Source organism: Crotalus tigris, unplaced genomic scaffold (genome assembly GCF_016545835.1).
Source record: "Crotalus tigris isolate CLP2741 ecotype Arizona unplaced genomic scaffold, ASM1654583v1 scf7180000017940.1788314, whole genome shotgun sequence".
Classification (NCBI taxonomy): Eukaryota; Metazoa; Chordata; class Lepidosauria; order Squamata; family Viperidae; genus Crotalus; species Crotalus tigris.
In genome coordinates, this window is record NW_024096732.1 from 390,345 (window position 1) to 407,917 (window position 17,573).

Here is a 17,573-nt window from a genome sequence, read left to right on the forward strand (position 1 = left end):
CCTCTTGAGGACAATTTAGCCCAGGTAAAAAACCAGTTCATTAAAATGAGACAGGTGGGAGGACCGGCTCTGTCTGCCCCAGGGGACTGCCCCCTCCCACAATCAGTGGGGCAGAGCTGAAATTAAAATGGAAGAGAATGGGATATTCCATTTCTGACCGCATCAGAAAGAAAGAAGAGCCAACATCAACATCTCAGATCACGAGCCCAGCTTCGCTCGCGGTCCAGAGCAGTGAATATTGTGTATCTGGTCCGCTGCACCCACATTCGGGTGCCAAATCACACCAGGGTGACCTTTTGCGTGGCAAAGAGACCGCCCAGGAAGGGAGTCAGAAGGTGATCCTCCTTTGAGATGAGCAGGATACCTGCCAGCACAAACAGCTCTCCCGATGTGTGTGGGAAGCTCAGGGGCTGCCGGGAGCGTTTCAGCTGCCAGCCTCAAATGTGCCACATGCCCGTTTGTTGCGGTGCCTTCTGAAGAAACCCAAATGGCAGCTTTCTTCTAAAGTCCTCATTTCACCTTTTCACTTCTCTCGCCTTGGTCATGGGGACATTCTGCCAGCCAGAAAAATCTGGAATTGTGGAAACGACGATGAAGGGTCTTGTGCAACAGTGGCTCAAAACCCTCGGAAGGTGTGGCTGTGTATGTGCAGCAACCAGCATAGGCAAGGAGGAGCAAGTCAGAAGAGAGAGGGAGTTGGGGGGACAGCTGGCTGCCTGCTCCCCTTTTCAGCTTTGCTTTCATGCATTTCAGAAGGCCACAGGAAGGCGGGATGGGGCGCTGGCTGTGGCTGTGCTGAACTCCCTCAGCTGGGAATGAACACTGGGAGACCCGAGGGGCTTCCCGGGGGGGGGGGTTCAGAGCCTCGGAGACTGTAGGGGAGTTCAAAGGCTGCAGCCCCATTGCAGCTCCCTGAATTTGGGACCAACCAGGCTGGCTGAAGAAGGCTGCTTAGGCAATGCTGTGCACCCATTTGGGACTGCGTGCAATGTGTGAACACCGGATTGGTACCAAGCCTGGTCCTGCTGGGTGGTGGGAAGTTCAGGGCCCTTCCTCTACCAAAGACTTTATGCCTTTGAAATAAAGGAAGGATTGGAGACCTTTGGCTGCATTGCAGATCATAATTTTATTAATTTTATTTATTAATGTGACATTCATTGGCTCTCAACTCCTGCACAGATATGAAGGAGGTGCCTCCTTCCTCGGCCTTTGGGCCACCAGAAAAGTTCTCCTTTGGGCCTGGATGTTGTCCATGAAAAGTCCAGTCCTTCTGAATCAGAGGTCAGGGAGGGGCGGGAAGCACAAGGCCACCTGCTCAGTCTGTTCGCACACGATGTGTCAACCACACAGGCCCAAGAGAATAAAGAAAGAGCATGGATAAAGCAAAAAAGTCTAAAAGCCAGTGGGAGAGGTGAAAGAATCATGTGGGATTCATGTCGGTTTTCCCCATTGCTCTCATCCTCGGCCCTGATGGCTCAAGGAGGGAATGGGCCAGCTCTGACCCACAGGGTGCCCCCCCCACTTTGCCCCACAGCCCAGCAGCTCCAGGCAAAGTGCCCAGGCAAAATGAATCAAGGGCCCTTTTGCCGGCCAGCCTTAGAAAAGTGACAATGCCAGTCCCGACCCGAGTCTGCTCCAGCATGTTCTTACCACCGGATCATTTCACAGTGGCCACCCCAGGCGTCTTTGCCACGGAGCAGCAGAGAGAGGGGTCACCGCTTGGGTGCACGTCTGAAACGGTGTCCCCTGATGTAAGGAGAAACTATGCCCCCTTTGGCCAACATAGGGGAGGCCACCTTTGATGGTTCATCGGCTGCCCAGTTTAGGGGTGATTAGCTCTGCTCTCCCTCCTCTGCGATCCACTTACAAGAGGGGATCCGCCTTGGCTTGGAACATGTGGCAAAAGGATCCACAGTGACCTTCTGGAGAGGTTCAGCCCCTTCCCTGTGCTTCCCACCTGCTGCACAGGGGTGGGGCAGTGGGGCATTGAGAGCTTGTTCACTGGAAGGGGGGCACTGAGGTCCTCCAGGTAGCCTTGCCTGTTCCCACAGCCTCCTTGGGGAACCTTCATTCCACGGGGGGGGGGATTTTCAGAGCAACATAGGGAAGGAGCTCATCTCCACTGCTGTCTTTCCCCCAAACGCTGCTTTGTGTGGTGCTACATCACCCCTGAGCACGTGAGGACACACCTCGGTCTCCTGACTCCGTCTTCTCCTCTGTTCTCTCACCTGGATGGTCACAAGCTTGTTAGTTTTGCATTTTAGCCAGGCCACTGACCTTTGTCGCCCAGCTCCGAAGAAAGAGGGAGACCTTTCCTGGTGGGCTGCAGGCCAAATGCCCACTGGGTCCGGAGCCAACGCAAACGTACCCTGTTTGGAGAACATCAATGGGTAAGGTCAGCCTGCCAGCTGGGGCCCTCGAGGCATTGAGGCCCAGCCAAGAAACACCCCGTTATCTCGGTGGCTGCACGCCTGGATGGAGGTGATGCAAGCCCCTGCGAGGGTGGGGGTCACGGGGAGCCCCCCCGGGCTCTATAAGAGCAGGAGGCCCTGCGAGTGCCAGTCACCTGCCTCTGAGTCTCCGCATATTCTTGGGCTGAGAAGAAGAAAGGGACTAGCGAGATGAAATCCTGGCTCTTCGCTTTGGGCCTTGCCCTCTGCTGCGTCGTCCAGGCTAGTGAGAAAATGCCATTTGAGAAAATGGATCATTTGAAGGTGAGTCCATGTTGCAGGGGCAGGGGCTGTTCTTCTCTGGCTGCCCCTCCCTGGCCCTCCCCCGATCAGAGGAACCCAAGCCTCAGGCAGAGAGGGGAGGGCTGGTGCCCGGGATCTCCGCCTTCTCGCTTTGGGGCCAAGCTGGTGGAGCAGCAAGGAGGAGACTGCAATCTAATGAAAACTGTCAAATAATTAACCCTGCGGTATTTTTTATGCATTGTGCAAAAGTTCATCCCTAAATGTGCATTTGGATGGAATTTCTCATAAAGTCAACTCTTTCCAAATGCATCTTTCCGGACAGCACAGTTTAACTCAGAAGAAATCCTCAGAGAAGTCATTTGGGGGGGGGGGGTACCCAAGGCTGCCTCCCAGTGAGGTGGACGGCATGTCCCGCCAACAGATGGGCAGCCTCCCTGGCACAAACGCTTTGGGGGAGGTGCTCCTTCTGGAAATGCCGGCCAGGTCCTTAACGCTGCCTTGGATCCCCAGATGGCTGGAGACTGTTACATGATAGCCATGGCAACCAATTGCTCAGAGTTGAAAAAAAAACTTCCTTACATGAAGGCAGCTCCTGTCTCTTTTGAGGTAGAGTCACCGGAAAAACTGAAAATGACCATGGAAATGGCCATGTAAGTGCCCCAATTTGTTGCTTGCTTCCATCCTGCCCAAATGGCCCACTGGCCAGGGGCCCTGCGGTGCTGCTCTCGGGAGCCAGCGAGTCCCCCCAAAGGCCTGAAACCGCCCTGGGGCCGGGGCTGTTTTCTCAGCCCCTTTGGGGAGCCAGGGGGATCCCCAAGGGAGAAGGGCCCGTTCTCCTGACAGCTCAGCCTTTGGGTCAGCACTGTCCCTCAGAGCACAGACGGTCCCAGGTTGGCTTTTGGTAGGCCAGGATGAAACCCCCGATCTAGAGAGTGTTTGAGGACTGAAGGGAGGAAGGGCACCCAGGACAAGGCCCCTTCCTGCTCCCCTCTGATGGAGCCCAGGAGTTTCAGGCCATGGGTGAGACTAGCTGCAGAGCCTGGAGATAGCCCCCTTATTGAGGGCAGAAGGCCCTTCCAGAAGGGCAGAGGGGGCTGAGAATGCCCTCAGCAGCTTTGACATCACTTTGCAGGAAACATGGGTGCCAGACAATGAAGGTGGACTTCAAGAAGGAAAACGGAGTTTTCATCACTCAGTGCAGTTCGTATTGAAGGGGAAGGGCTGGCTTTGAACAACGGGATCCAGTTGGGCAAAGAACGGGGGGTCCTGGTGGGGATTGGGAAAGGAACCAAGCGGGGGCTGGAAAGTCCGCTCTGCCCACCCAGATTCCCAGGATCTAGCACCCTTGCCCAGAGGAGCTAAGGGGGACGGGCCCCTTAAGACCCAAGAAGCCCCAGGCCAGAGAGGGAGGGAAGCTCCCATGGGCCCAGAGGAGCCGGGCTCCAGAAGGATGGCTCTGGGGATTCTGGGGCACCCTCTCATTTCTGGGGTGCAAAGCGGTTTAGCCCTGGCTCAAGCGAGGCGCACCTTCCCCTTCTTAATTGCCATGAGCGGCTTTCTTAAGGCAGCGGTGCAGGCAGGGGCCCTTCGGATGCCCTGGAGGCTGTCTCCCATCTCAAAGACCCCGGCCTCTTCATCAGGGCACCAGGAGAGAAGAGGCGCCCCACCAGCCCCTGCCTAACCTCAAAGGCTCCCAGCTGGGGATCACCTGCCCGTCTCTCCTTCTGTGACTGCAAAAGCAACCCAATTTACCTTTGCCTCTTTTTCTTCTTACAGGGGGCGGTGGTAAAAAAACTATGGAATACATACAAATGAAGGGAGAGTCTATGTTCATCAGCATAAATGTTTCTGGAAAAGAGAATTGTAAAGTGATAACATTTGTGGGTGCGTATCTCTTCCAGAAAGGAAAGGAAAGACTGTCCAGGCTGAGTCTGCATATCCCATTAATGCACGATTTGTTTTAACCCTTTGGAACAAGCCATGGCAGCTGCCTAGCAAAGCCTACTGAGCCATAAACCTAGGTTTGCTTTGCAAAATCAACCATAATCCATCAGGCTCCATCTACGGAGGGGTGCGGTGGGGGGAAGCTGCAATGGAGGCTGGAGGGAGGGAGCACAAGAGAGGAGACCTCTGGTTCCTCTTCAGCTTCAAAAGCAGAGGAAAGGCTGGGGGGGGAGTAGATTTGAGGGGGGCTAGATTCAGAGGGGATAGTCCTGTCCCCTTGAGTTGAGCTGTGCCCATAAACTGGGCTCCTCGGCTTGTCTGCCGGGCAGCAGCTCTGAGAGCATTGGGGGCCCCTGGGGTGGCCCTTGGTAGCCAGGGGACCTCTGGGCCTCAACCCCCAAACATGGCACCTTCCTTTGCCTTTTAAAGGGCCGTGAACTTCGCCGGGGCACCACCTCCCCTGCCCGGCTTCTCCTTGGGGGCCACTGCGGTGCCCCTTGGCCCGAGTTGTGGGACTGCAACCTCATGTCTGTGCATCCTCCAGTTCCCCCCAAAAGCAGATGTCTGTCCAGGGGTCCCCAACCCTCAACTCCTGCAGACACCCCTCAGTCTCTGGCACGCCCCAATTCCAGTCCATCAAAGGGTGGCACTTGCAAGCGGGGCTGTTCCCCAAGAGCCCTTCTCTTTGGGGAGACTTGCCCAAGGAGTGGGTCCTCAGTGACCACCTTTTTAGAAGCCTTCTCTGCCCCCCCCCCCCGTGGAAATAAGCCAAGAGGCCACTCAGGTCTGACTCTGTTCTGTGTGCAGTCAAGAACCTTGATGTCATTCAGGATCACATGGAGGGCTTTAAAACCTTTGTTTATGAAGACAGCCTGGGAGAGGAAAAGATTTATCGCTTGTCCGAAGAAGGTAGGCACTCCGGGGGCAGCTGCGGAGACCCAGGGCAACGGGAAGTGGAAGAAAGACCCGGGGCATTATTATGGCAATTAAGTTATGAGTGGCGCCCCCACAACCTGATATGCCCATTTTGTGCCACTCAAAGGTGTTGCATGAGTGAGAGCGCCAGTTGAAATTAATTTCTTTCACAGTTTTCTGGAGGGAGGAGGGATTCTGCCGAAGGGGCCTTGTGTGCCAGCAGCAGCCCTGGGGGCAGGATCCGAGAGGGCTTTTGGCACGGCGATGGCCCCCTGGCACCTTGGCTTTCCCTGGACCCCCTCCTTCCCCTGGGCATATGCAAGGAGGGCGGGATGGGCTGGCCGTAGAGAAGAGAAGGGGGCCTTGCTTTCCTGCCTTTTCAGATGGCTGGAGTCCTTGGAGGGGGTGGGAGGCAGTGCCCGCCGGGGGTTTCTTTCCCTTCAGAGGCCCCCTGCGTGGCCAGGGTTCCTCCCCCATTCAACCTGCTCTTTTGCATTTTCCACAGGGATGTGCCCACGTAGCTCATAGGTAAGTTTATTCCGGATCATAGAGCCGTTGGCCTTCTTTGGACCCTCCCTCACTTTCACTGACTGCAGGATGCTTCTCCAGAGCACTGCACACTGTGAAGGGGTCCTTCTGGACTGGGGGGGCTCCTGGTAGGGTCCAGGAGGTTGTTTGGCTGACCATCTGTGGTTCGCTGCCTATCAGCATGAAACCCAGGGGGGGGAGGCTCACGTAACTGCCCCCAGATCCTCAGGAGGGTCAGGAACACATTCAAGGGTCCAAGCAGATGTGGGGGGGGGGGAGATTGGGGGGTGGAGTGCATGTTGGGAGAGGCAGCACCCCTATTCCACTTACCGGCTCCTTTCCTTGCAGGTGACCAGAGCGGAGGCCTCGAAACAGCCGGACGTAGCGGCTGGGCGAGTTTCAGGATTGGCTCAAATTCCAATCTTAATAAATAGATTTAGTTCATGCACCCCTGTCTTCTATGGGACTTTTTTCCCGCATTGCGGGCGATCTTGATCTATGGGTTGGAGGTGGGGGGCAATCCACCTAGGGGGGTGGGAATGAGGGGAAGACCTGAATGAAAAAATGACAGGGGTGAGAAATATGGGGGCTAAGTACCCGGTCGGCCTAGGCTGTTTCTTCAGGACTTTGCCCCCCTCCGTGGGGCAGGGCAGGATTGCCTCTTCTGCAAACGCCCCTCAACCTCAAGGGAGAAGGGGCTGGAGGGGGGGAGAACCCCTCCCTGCTATGCCAGCCCAAGGAAGCCCCTTCTTCTGCCCAGAAAGAGCCAGGCCCAGTGGTGCCAGCAGCTGCTCCTTCTCCTCCTTTCAAATGCCCAACATTGCAAAGAAGACCAAAAAAAAAAAGGGGGGGGGTTTCAGGAAAACAGAATGGCATTTATAAGCAAGGCCAAAGCAGAGTATTACAGGGCACCACACAACGTTCCCGCTTACATTGCAAAGGACCTGAAGGAGGAATGGGGGGGGGAAGTGAGGGACATGGGGGGGGCGGGCAGAGAAATGGAGCCCTTGTGTGCCTGATCATTCGCATCTGAGTGGAGCTTTGGGGAGGGTGGGATGCAAGGCACCTCCAGGAGGGCTAATCCTGGCTGGGTGCAAAATCCGGCTGGCCAGCCCCACTTCCTCCAGAGCCCAGAGGTGAGCACCCCCTGCCCCCTCCCCCTCAGGGCTGAACCTGAAATCTGGTTCCAAAACTGAGAGCGCTGCAGGGAGAACTTACCCCGCCAGAGTCTTCTCCAGGCAAGATGGGCGGCATCCATCTCTGGGGATCAGCACTTGGATCCAGCTGGAGGCGGCCAGGGGCCTCCTGTACCCAACCCCTCCCCCCACCTGAGAGCAGAGGGTCCATCTGGAAGGCTGAACCCGGGAACGGCACTAAGGAGAACCTACAATAAGAAGAAGGCTGCCTGCTCCTTTCTCCCTGCCTTTGGGCCGACCAGGGTCCGTCCCAGCCCATCTCTTTGCCTAGCCCTACCGGACCCCAACTGACCATCCTGCCCCCCCCCCAACAAAGCCCCCCCCCCGAGCCCCTCTAGATCACAGGCAGAAGGCCCCCCCCCCGAGTGCCAGGGCAGCCCAAAGCAGGAGCAGCAAGGAACTCCAGCACTCTGTCCTTGGTTAGGGATGCCCCCCTCCCAATAGTCCAAGGGAGCCCATGGGCTGCAGGCATCCCCCCCCCCGAACCAACCCTGGCCCTCCCTCAGGGGGAGGGTGAGAGTCATGCCAACTGGCAAGAGCAATAAAAGAGGAGTCGGGGTTATAGGTGGAGCATTCACACTGAGAAAGGGCTGTCCACAATAGAGGGATTCAAATATGTGAACAACCGGTTCTCTTCACTTCCAGAAGACCATTCTGGGCCTGGGCAGCAAAAAATTAGTTCCCAGTTCTGCCCAAGTGGTGCAAACCGGTTGAATCCCCACACTGGCTGTCCAGCCTCGGCCTGCAGGCCTCCCCCAGGGAGCAGTTTCCGGTGTCCTGAGAGAGGGGTTGGGACCTTCAGCTGGAGCCCAGGGCATAAATCCTGATTGGGTGAAAGAGCAAAGACACCCCAACAGCCTTTGCACCCCGTCTTCTCGGGGCCAACTCACTCTCTTCCCAGGACACGTTTCTAGTCCCTTGGCCATCCCGAAACATTCCCAGGTTCCCCAAATCCTTCTTCAAGCATGTTGGGTGAATATAACAACTGGGGTTTCTTAACCCAAGTCACAGACTCACCGGCCATGTGACTCTCACTATGGGGAGTGTATTGTTGGTCTGAGTATGTGGCACCAGGAAGGAGTCGACTCTTAGTAACCACACAGTTCCTCTTTCTTTGATAACCTTTCAAGGAAGGAAGGAAGGAAGGAAGGAAGGAAGGAAGGAAGGAAGGAAGGAAGGATTGCCTCAGTATTAATTTTCCTGCATCATTATATTATTGCCCCTTCGTGTTTTTCATATTTCCAACATTAACAAGAGTACCTTTATACACCTCTGAATTTCTCTGTGTCCAACAGTATATCATTCTGTGAAAATTCTCTTAAATTAAAACAGGTTGTGAATTCCAGTCTCTTTTCCCACACTGCCTCCCATTGATCCATCTGTATATTATAGCCAAAATTCTTATCCCGTTTTATCATGCAGTCTTTATGTCTGTGGAGATTCTCAGTCATCCGGGTCAGGATTATCCCAAAGGTGCTTTTTCAAAAGGCAACTGGACTTTCTTGTTTGTTGCTTGAACAACATTTCGCTTCTCCAAGAACCTTCCCACCATTCAGTCAGAACTGAAGAAGATTCTTGGAGGAGAAGTGAAACATCTTCAAGCAAAAACAAAGAAAATCTAGTTGCCTTTGGAAAAACCACCTCTGGGACATGCAGTTTTTACTAAATCATTCTTTTAATTGTGCGTATAAAAACCCTTGAAAACTAACTAGCCCTCTGCAGTTAATTTCCCTCTTGACTTCATCCTGAGCTGTCCATGTGTTCTCGACAAAAGCATCAATACTCTTTCTATCTTGATTTCCCAAAAGCCGCTATTGTTTGAGCCTAACCATGATGTCGTATCACCCTTGAGCATGTGAGGACACACCTCGGTCTCCTGACTCCGTCTTCTCCTCTGTTCTCTCACCTGGATGGTCACAAGCTTGTTAGTTTTGCATTTTAGCCAGGCCACTGACCTTTGTCGCCCAGCTCCGAAGAAAGAGGGAGACCTTTCCTGGTGGGCTGCAGGCCAAATGCCCACTGGGTCCGGAGCCAACGCAAACGTACCCTGTTTGGAGAACATCAATGGGTAAGGTCAGCCTGCCAGCTGGGGCCCTCGAGGCATTGAGGCCCAGCCAAGAAACACCCCGTTATCTCGGTGGCTGCACGCCTGGATGGAGGTGACGCAAGCCCCTGCGAGGGTGGGGGTCACGGGGAGCCCCCCGGGCTCTATAAGAGCAGGAGGCCTTGCGAGTGCCAGTTACCTGCCTCTGAGTCTCCGCATATTCTTGGGCTGAGAAGAAGAAAGGGACTAGCGAGATGAAATCCTGGCTTTTCGCTTTGGGCCTTGCCCTCTGCTGCGTCGTCCAGGCTGAATGGAAAGAAATGACCACAACCAGCAACAAGGTAGACCAATGTAGCTGGAGCAGGGCTGGCTTGCTTTGGGTTGGTTGCTCAGGGGACCCCAATACTGAAATCACAAGTACGGAAAGTGATCACGTCTGTTGACGTGATACAAAGAGATCCACTAATGTGGAGAGCTGAAGGCAAATTGTGACAGGTCTCCACTGTCTCTCTCTAGGCCAAGGGACCAGCCAGGGGGTTTGCCGCAGCCAGAGGTGGTTGTTCCAGACTGGGGAAGAGAGTGGTTGCATCGTTCATCTCTCCCTCAATCTGTGACTGAGAACACTTGAATTTGGTCTGGGAGGGGGGTGTCTGCTTCTGCCCCATGTAAATCCTCTTTCTGCAGTGAATCAACTGAATCAGTGTTCACTTTGTCCCCTCCGTTGGTGGGGCAACGCAAAGAAAGCCATTTGCTGCAGCTGCATCTAAATTCTAGTCCAGCCCTCTGCCCAAGTCAGGAGACCCTCTGCCATTCCAGACAAATGTTTCTCCAGTCCCTTCTTGAAAACCTCCGGGGATGGAGCACCCACAACTTCTGGAGGCAGGCTGTTCCACTGGCTGATTGTTCTTACTGTCAGGAAATTTCTCCTTAATTCCAGGTTGGATCACTCTTTGATAAGTTTCCATCCATTGTTTCTTGTCCTGCCTTCAGGGGCTTTGGAGAATAGTTGACCCCCTCTATTTCTTTAGCGGCAAGTGGATTTTGCTCAAGGCAGGACCAACTCCCTTGACTGAAACTGGAATCGCACAGCTGCGGGAATAGCCTCAACTGAGAGCCTCAAGTGAGCAGACAGGAGGCTGATTCCTTCCAGAGACTCAGTGTGGCTCCCCTTCCCTCTTTCTGCTTCAGGATCTGGGTTCCTGGATAAGCTTTGCTGTTGCGTGTAACTCATCATCCCATCTGGAGCAGATAAGAAGCATGCCAGCATTTGTTGCAGAGGTGTCACAACCAGAGAAAGGAGTAATTAGGGTTTTGGTCTTTTTCCCCTTGTAAGTATCCTAGCTCAAGCCAAGCCCTTGTGGACCGACTGCAATGCATTAGACAAGGCCAGCCTTATCACAAGAGCCCAGCAGACTGGAAGGGTGGATTTCTGAGGTGGATTTGAGGAGGAGGACAGAGGACTCCTCCTGTGTGGCTGAAGTATGGGACAGCCACACGCCAGTGCGAGAGAAAGCCCGAGTAGCAGAGAAGCGAAGGCATCTGTTGAGGTTCTTCAGCCACTGAAAAAAATACTTTGGTCCGGCTGTGACTCTGAAATGCCTCAAACTAGCAGAGCACCATTCTGGCGGATGCCCCCAAAGACTAAGAGGTCAGAAAGAGCGGCAGCCGGACGCAGCTTGAGCAGATGGAAATGCTCACCAATCTGGCTTCTTTACCAGCAACCAAATGAACAGAGGCAGAAAGAGGCCTCTGGGAAGCCCATAGCCAGAGACAATGAAAGCAGGATGGCTCAGCTCAGGGGTGCTTCCCACCGTGTGGGGCAACCTAGAAAACCTTCCTTGATAGGTCAGTTCAGATTAATGTTCAGTGGTGGGACTCCCAGCCCCCCATTGACTGTTCCTCTCCAAAGGACCAGCGGTCAGCCTCATCAACTCTCCCCTCCTCTTCTCTTGCAGGGACAACGAGTACAAGAAAGTAACGTGTCAGTTCAAGAAAGGAAAAGATGGGAAATACCGTGGTTTCTTTGGTCTGTACTGGCGAAGGGCTGCCATGCCTACCTCCTTGATTTGGTCACCCATAACACCGGGGCCCGGGAAGGCGTGCGGCTTCTTTCTTTGCACTCAACTCCAGCAAAAAGATGCTGGGGAGCAGATGGTGGGCAAGCCTGCCCCACCCACCCCATAGCATCTCTTCCAGTGTGGGGTGCTGGAGACACGGAGCCTAAGCATGTCTCCTGCTCTCGTGGGACTGTCTCGTTTCAGGCACGTTGGCCTTTGGGGACCCAGTCAGTGTAAAGGGGCCACAGGACCACTACTGGGCAAGTTCATCCGTGACCGGATTGAGAGACTGACATTCAGACGGCCTCTAGCGGTCATGGGTGCTCTGTTGCTGGAGGTTTTTAAGAAGAGATTGGATGGCTACTTGTCCGAAATGGTGTAGAGTCTCCTGCTCCAGCATGGGGCTGGACTAGAAGACCTCCAAGGTCCCTTCCAACTGTGCTATTCTGTCATTCTGAGAGGGTGACCTTCCAAGAACTGCAGTTGCTCCTTCTTAAAGAGTATATACTCTAAATCTTTTTAAGCTATATGTTATTTCAAAATATAAACCTTTCCTTCCTATCTTTTCCATTGAAAAGAGATGATTGGGTAGCTTTGACTCCCCTGATCCCTGGGGGTCCCAGTGCGAGAACCACTTGGGGGGTGGGTGGAGGGAGGGAGAGGTGAAATAGCATTCTATACCGGAATGCCACCTGTACATGAAATACAGAGGTTCTATTCCATCCTTCGAGGGACATAAATGGAATGTCCTTCCACAAACTCCGAACCCGTTTGGGACGCAGCAAGTTGCTGTCTTTGCGGCTCATACAAAAAGACTAAAGGGGGGAAAGGGCAGACGGAAGGGCTGCCCCTTCTTCGGAGCCCGACAAGGCGCAGAAAGTCCCTCCGCCATTTCATTAACCATCTAAAAATACTACATTATAAAGGTTAAAGGATGTTAATATTACTATTACCTTTTAGATTTAAATTGTAATTTCTGCAGCTTGATTTTAGAATAAGTAAACATCCTTTTATGATAGGTACGCATTGCTATTGCCCGTAATATACCTGAAACTTATCTGGAGACTTATCAGATAAACCACTCTGTCTAATGAGCCAACGCTGAGGTTCTGGCCTGCAAAATGTGGCCAGCTTGGCTAGATTTGGCTCTGCCTGAGTCTCTCCTTCCCCCCCCCCCGCCCTCATGCCCCAAACCTTTTCTGGCAGGTGATACAATGGTGATAGTGGAGTCCGTGAAGGTCCTAAACAAGTACGTCATGTCCACCATCAACGTCAACAACGAATTCAACACTACCACACTTCACGGTAGGTACCCCAAGGCCCATCATCCTGCAAGGAGGGAGAAGGCAGTCTTGGCTTTTGATCTCCTTTGTCCTCATCTCACCCATCTTTATGCATTTTCCTACAAGTTAAGATTCTGGGCTTCTGAAAGGTTTAAGAGTCTGCTCCAGCATTTATTTACCTGGTTCCTTTTTAATATGACTGTTCTATTTCAGTTTATTGAGCAGGGGGTTGGACTAGAAGACCTCCGAGGTCCCTTCCCACTCTGTTGTTCTGTAGTTTCTGTACAGTTTTGGAGGAAGAAAGTGGAGGGAGGCAAGATCCTGATAGGAAACCCCTGATTAAGCCTGCCACCCCACCCCTCTTCTGAAAAAAATCTCTCCTTCCTCATTCAACACACAGCTCTCCTCTGTCCCAGTCCCCACAGGTCCGGAAGCAACCCAGGATCCAGAGATACTTCAGAAATTTAAAGATGAATGTAAAAAGCTCGGCTACAAAGAAGATGAGATTGTGGTTTTAAACCCAACCGGTAATGCAGTTCAGAGCAGAAAAGTAACCAATAGACGAGGGCAGGTTTGGTGGAGGGGTTAAAGCCTCCAGGCTTTGGTATGAAACTGGAGTTCTAGTCCTGCCTTAAGCACAGAAGTCATTGGGTCACTCCCTGTCTCTCCCCAGGCAAACCACCATGAAAAATGTGGCCACAAACATAGCAGGGAAATTGACTCAAAGGCAGAGATAAAGAGAGGTAGATGATAGATGGATGGATGGATGGACGGATAGATAGATCTAAATAGAGATAGAGGTAGAATTCATGGGAAGGGACTTCTTGAAATCTCTTCTGAGTATGTCTTATGTAGAAAGATGGTGCAGAAGGGTGGTCTACATGCAAGGGCAGGGGGAGATCATGTTGATGGGCAGATGACCTAAGGACTGACCATCTTGTATTCATTCCATTCACCATTAATTGCCCCCTTTTCTCCCCCACAGTGGAGTGCCCAAAAGAAGAATAGGTGAGTTTTCTCAGAGGGCTCACCCCTTTCACAATGCCAAATCCTTCCCATTTGCAGCTACAATCCCCCCCCCCATTCCGCTCACCGGCTCCTTTCCTTGCAGGTGACCAAAGGGGAGGCCTCGAAACTGCTGGGAGCAGCGGCTGGGCGTGTTTCGGGCTTGGCTCAAATTCCAGGGAGGAATCTTAATAAATAGACTCCGAAAACGCAACTCCTTTCTTGCATGTGACTTTTATTTCCACCACCTGTCCTTTTGCACTGTGGGGTGATTTTGATCTGTGGGTTGGAGGTGGGAGAGGATTCAGTGGAGGAACGAAGGGTGGATCTGAATTAAAAAGGGTAGGGGTCCCAATAGTTGGGTGTGTTTGTGTAGCAGAATAGCTGGCCCACCGGGCCACCCCAGGCTGTTCCTGCAGGACTTTTGCCCCCTCCATGGGGCAGGGCAGGACTGTCTCCTCTGGAAAAGCACCTCAACTCTCTGATGTGGGGCAGGTGGTAGGACCTTCCCCTGCTGGGGAAGGTCAAGGTGCCGGGCAAGGATGGGTTTAGATCCTTCCAGCTCAGGAGCTCCCCGGGGGTTCCATGCTGGACCCCAACCCAAATGGTCCTTCCCACAGCCAGTGGCCATTTCTGCTTCTCTTGGGAAACTGCCTGCCAGCCCTGCCCTGATGGGGGGGCCTAGATGGGCAGTGCATGAGGGTGGTTGATGAAAAGAGAGCTGAACTGGCAGCCTATTGTGAGGGATGGGATGCCAGTCCCCCCAAAGGGGAAAAGCTAATGAGAGCCAGCCCTTCTCAGGGTCACTCTGCCTCCTGACCCAGCCAAGAGAACACGCAGATGAGGAGGGAGGACCTGAAGTTCCCTGAGTCCCAGAGCAATTTTGGGCAGAGGGAGGGCAGGAAAAAACACGCAACTGGAAAACAGCTTCCTGCAAACAACACCATGAACTTTCTGGTTCAGAACACAGGCCTGGCAGGGCACCCTCGGTGTGCTTGGCTCAGTGGGCAGCATCCCAAGAGGGCCACAAAGCAAGACTCAGCCCCACCATAGATGTAGGAAGGGCGTCCCAAAGGCCCATCTTTCCTCCCAATGTTGGGGGGGCAGGAGGGCAATTGTGAGTCCTTGTTACAACTGAGCTTCCTGTTTTCTTGCAGATATTTCATTACCAAACTAGATGCACCTTTGGGGAAGCACCAGAGCAGGTGCAAAGTGGCACTTTGGTATCAGGACGCTCTTGTGCCCTCTGGACCAAACTTTTGCATTGGAGGTGTCACACACACACACACACACACACACACACACACACACACTGAGGCTGCTGAGGAGAGAAGGTGCTGCTCCCAAGCTCTCTCTGCAGGGAACGTCCCCTCCTGCTGTGTTCCCAAGGGCAGCCATCCAGGCCCCTTTTCTCCTGTCAGCGGTCCATGCCGTCCCCTTTTGATAGCTTCCTGGACAAGGGCGGATTCACCTGGCTGAGCATCCAGAGGATAAAAGCAGCGGGCAAAGCAGAGCACCCAGAGGGGTCAAAGAGTGGCAGCAATGAAGATCCTGCTGGGCAGCCTTCTCCTGGCTGGTGTCTGCTGGCTTGGAGATGCAGTGGACATCCCCGTCATGCCGAACTTCGATATCCAAAGGGTCAGAGCTGAAAATGCTGGAAGAAATTTCTTCTCCTCCCAACCCTAAGTAGGAGAGAAGCCCGGGGGAACTTGGGGGGCCCTTGGTGCTGGGTGGCTGGCTGGGAGGTGTTTCACGCCCCAACTAGGGAACATCATCAGCCCCGCAAGGGTCAGCTTTTCTTACAAATGGTGCAAGGGAGTTTACGCAGCTCTGGCACGAAGAGTTTGGGAGCCCCTCCCCTTCAGTTTGGGAGGAGAAGCCTCAATCGCTATCTCTCTTCTGGGCTCCAGAGAGGCGTCTTCCCCACTGGCAGATTTTCACCAAATTTCCTTTGGCCCAGTCTTTGGTGTGTCTCCCGATTCAGCACCCAATTCTGCTGGACAGCGTGAAACCCTCTCTGCCAGGCAAATGCGCTTCCCCAGAGGGCAAGCTTGGTTAATTGACTCTGCTCCTGGCGCTCCTGGCATGGCCCTGAGAGATCTCCCAGGTCTGGCAGGAAGGATTCGGACTTGGGGGGGGCCTTGGGGGGGCCTCCCCTTTGGTGCTAACAGACTCTCCTGGTTTCCCCTTGTTCTAGGTTGCTGGGAATTGGTACCCTCTGGCATACATAGTTATTGAAAAGCCGTTCCCCCAATACACATTACAGGCCAAACCAAAAGGAGGTCTGATGTACACCTTTAAGTCTCTCGAGTGAGTGTTGGGGGCTCTAATGCCCTCGCTGTCCTGGCCAAGGGTTCCTCTCCCCCAGAGAGCAGGTGGGGGAAAGCCTGAAGGAAAAGGGGGTGCAGCTTTGGACTCTCCTATCCATCATCCTGGATATTGGGAGATGATTGGGCCTGTCTCTGCTTGGCTCCTTCTAAAGTTTGTACTGTTCTTTTCTTTCCAGAAACGGCCAGTGCAAGACTAGACAGCTCCGGTTCGCTAAATATCAGAAGCTGGGGAAATTCAAGACCTCAAGTAAGTGGGAATCCCCCCCCCCCCCCCGTTCATCCGAATTGCTGATCGGTGAGTTTTCACAGCCCCCCTTCCCTCCCCCCTGCTCCACAAGAGGATCCATAGGCCCCTCCTTGGAGGATTCGGGCTGGGGCTGAGCCACTTTCCCAGAAGGAGGGAGGGGGGGCTTACGGGGCTCCTGCCCTGAAGGCGATTTTAAGCAGCCCCTCTTTTGCACGGAAGGCCCCACCTTCGGTCAAATCGTGGATACGGATTATGAAACCTACATGATTATTTACCTCACCCGGGGATTGGACACCTTCCTGACACTTGAAGGTAAGAGCTGGGGATGGGACCCTCATCCTTCTCCTCGCCCTTCCTACCGTTGCTGGCAGCAATGCAAGGCCCCTCCCTTTGCTTCTCGCCCCCACTGGGCCACCTCCACCACTCTCTTTGGGGGGCCAGATGAGACCTGCATGGTGAGGCCCCTCCCCTCCCCCCGCATCTCTGCCCCAGGGAAAACACTTCCCTCCCACGCCTTTAGATCTCCCCCCTCTGATTCTCTCCATCCATTGAAGCAGCTCCACCAGGAAATTTGGGGGCAAAGCTCTGAATCAGAGCAGCACCCCCAAACCCAAGGCCTCCTGCTACCGTCTCTCTCAAACTTCATGCTTCCTCTAGGCAGACAGCAAAACATCACGCCAGATTTGGAGACGAAATTCAAGAATGTTGCTGCCTCTGTGGGGATCACAGGAGAAGTTGTGCCTGTTGTCTTGAAAGGTAACCCTTTGGTCCTCCATGTCTCCTCTCCTGGGCTCCCCAGGACACCAGTGAAGGATGCCGCTGCCTCCTCCTCCAGCTGCTCCTCCTCATTTCTCCTCCTTCTGCTTGTCTTTCTCCTCCTCCTGCTGCTGTTGGGATGACTCTTCTCTCTTCTCTCCTCTGCAGAAACCTGCTAAGAGCTCAAGGCGGAGAAGTACAGATATGGAACACAGCCAGCAAACCCCCACCCCAGTTGGGAAAGGACGAAGACCCCGTCTCTGCTAAAAAGGCCCCTGCAGACAGCTCCCATCCTACGAGCCAGAAGGCAGATGGCAAGCCTTGCTTGTCAAATAAAGCATAAATAAAACACAACAAACAAAAGAATTGTGTGTGATTTCCTCATTGTTCTCCCGAAGAAGGTGCCCCCACCGGCCTGCTGGCCACCTTGTCTATTCTGAGCTGAGGGGTCCTTCCTCCCTCACAGGCGCTTGGCCTGGCGCTCCTGGGGGGCCCTTGGCTCTCTTGGCATAAGCCCAGCAGGAGCCCTTTAGTCACCCACCCTCCCACCCGTAAAGCCCAGCACCCCCCCCAAG

The 17,573-nt window shown here is 53.8% G+C and overlaps 1 protein-coding gene across 2 annotated transcripts; it reads left to right on the forward strand.

Annotated features, from left to right (window-relative positions):
• Window positions 1–14,028: 14,028 nt before the first annotated feature.
• LOC120308637 (epididymal secretory protein 4-like) lies at window positions 14,029–17,361 on the forward strand. 2 transcript variants are annotated; one of them, XM_039344966.1, is made up of 6 exons: window positions 14,029–15,351; window positions 15,863–15,975; window positions 16,172–16,242; window positions 16,462–16,554; window positions 16,900–16,998; window positions 17,167–17,361. In XM_039344966.1, the coding sequence occupies exons 2-6, from the start codon at window positions 15,953–15,955 to the stop codon at window positions 17,175–17,177; spliced, it is 297 nt and encodes a 98-aa protein (XP_039200900.1). In that variant the 5' UTR covers window positions 14,029–15,351; window positions 15,863–15,952; the 3' UTR covers window positions 17,178–17,361. The 2 variants fall into 2 exon arrangements, with proteins under 2 accessions (XP_039200900.1, XP_039200899.1); XM_039344965.1 differs by having other exon boundaries at window positions 14,029–15,303.
• The last annotated feature ends 212 nt before the right edge of the window (window positions 17,362–17,573 follow it).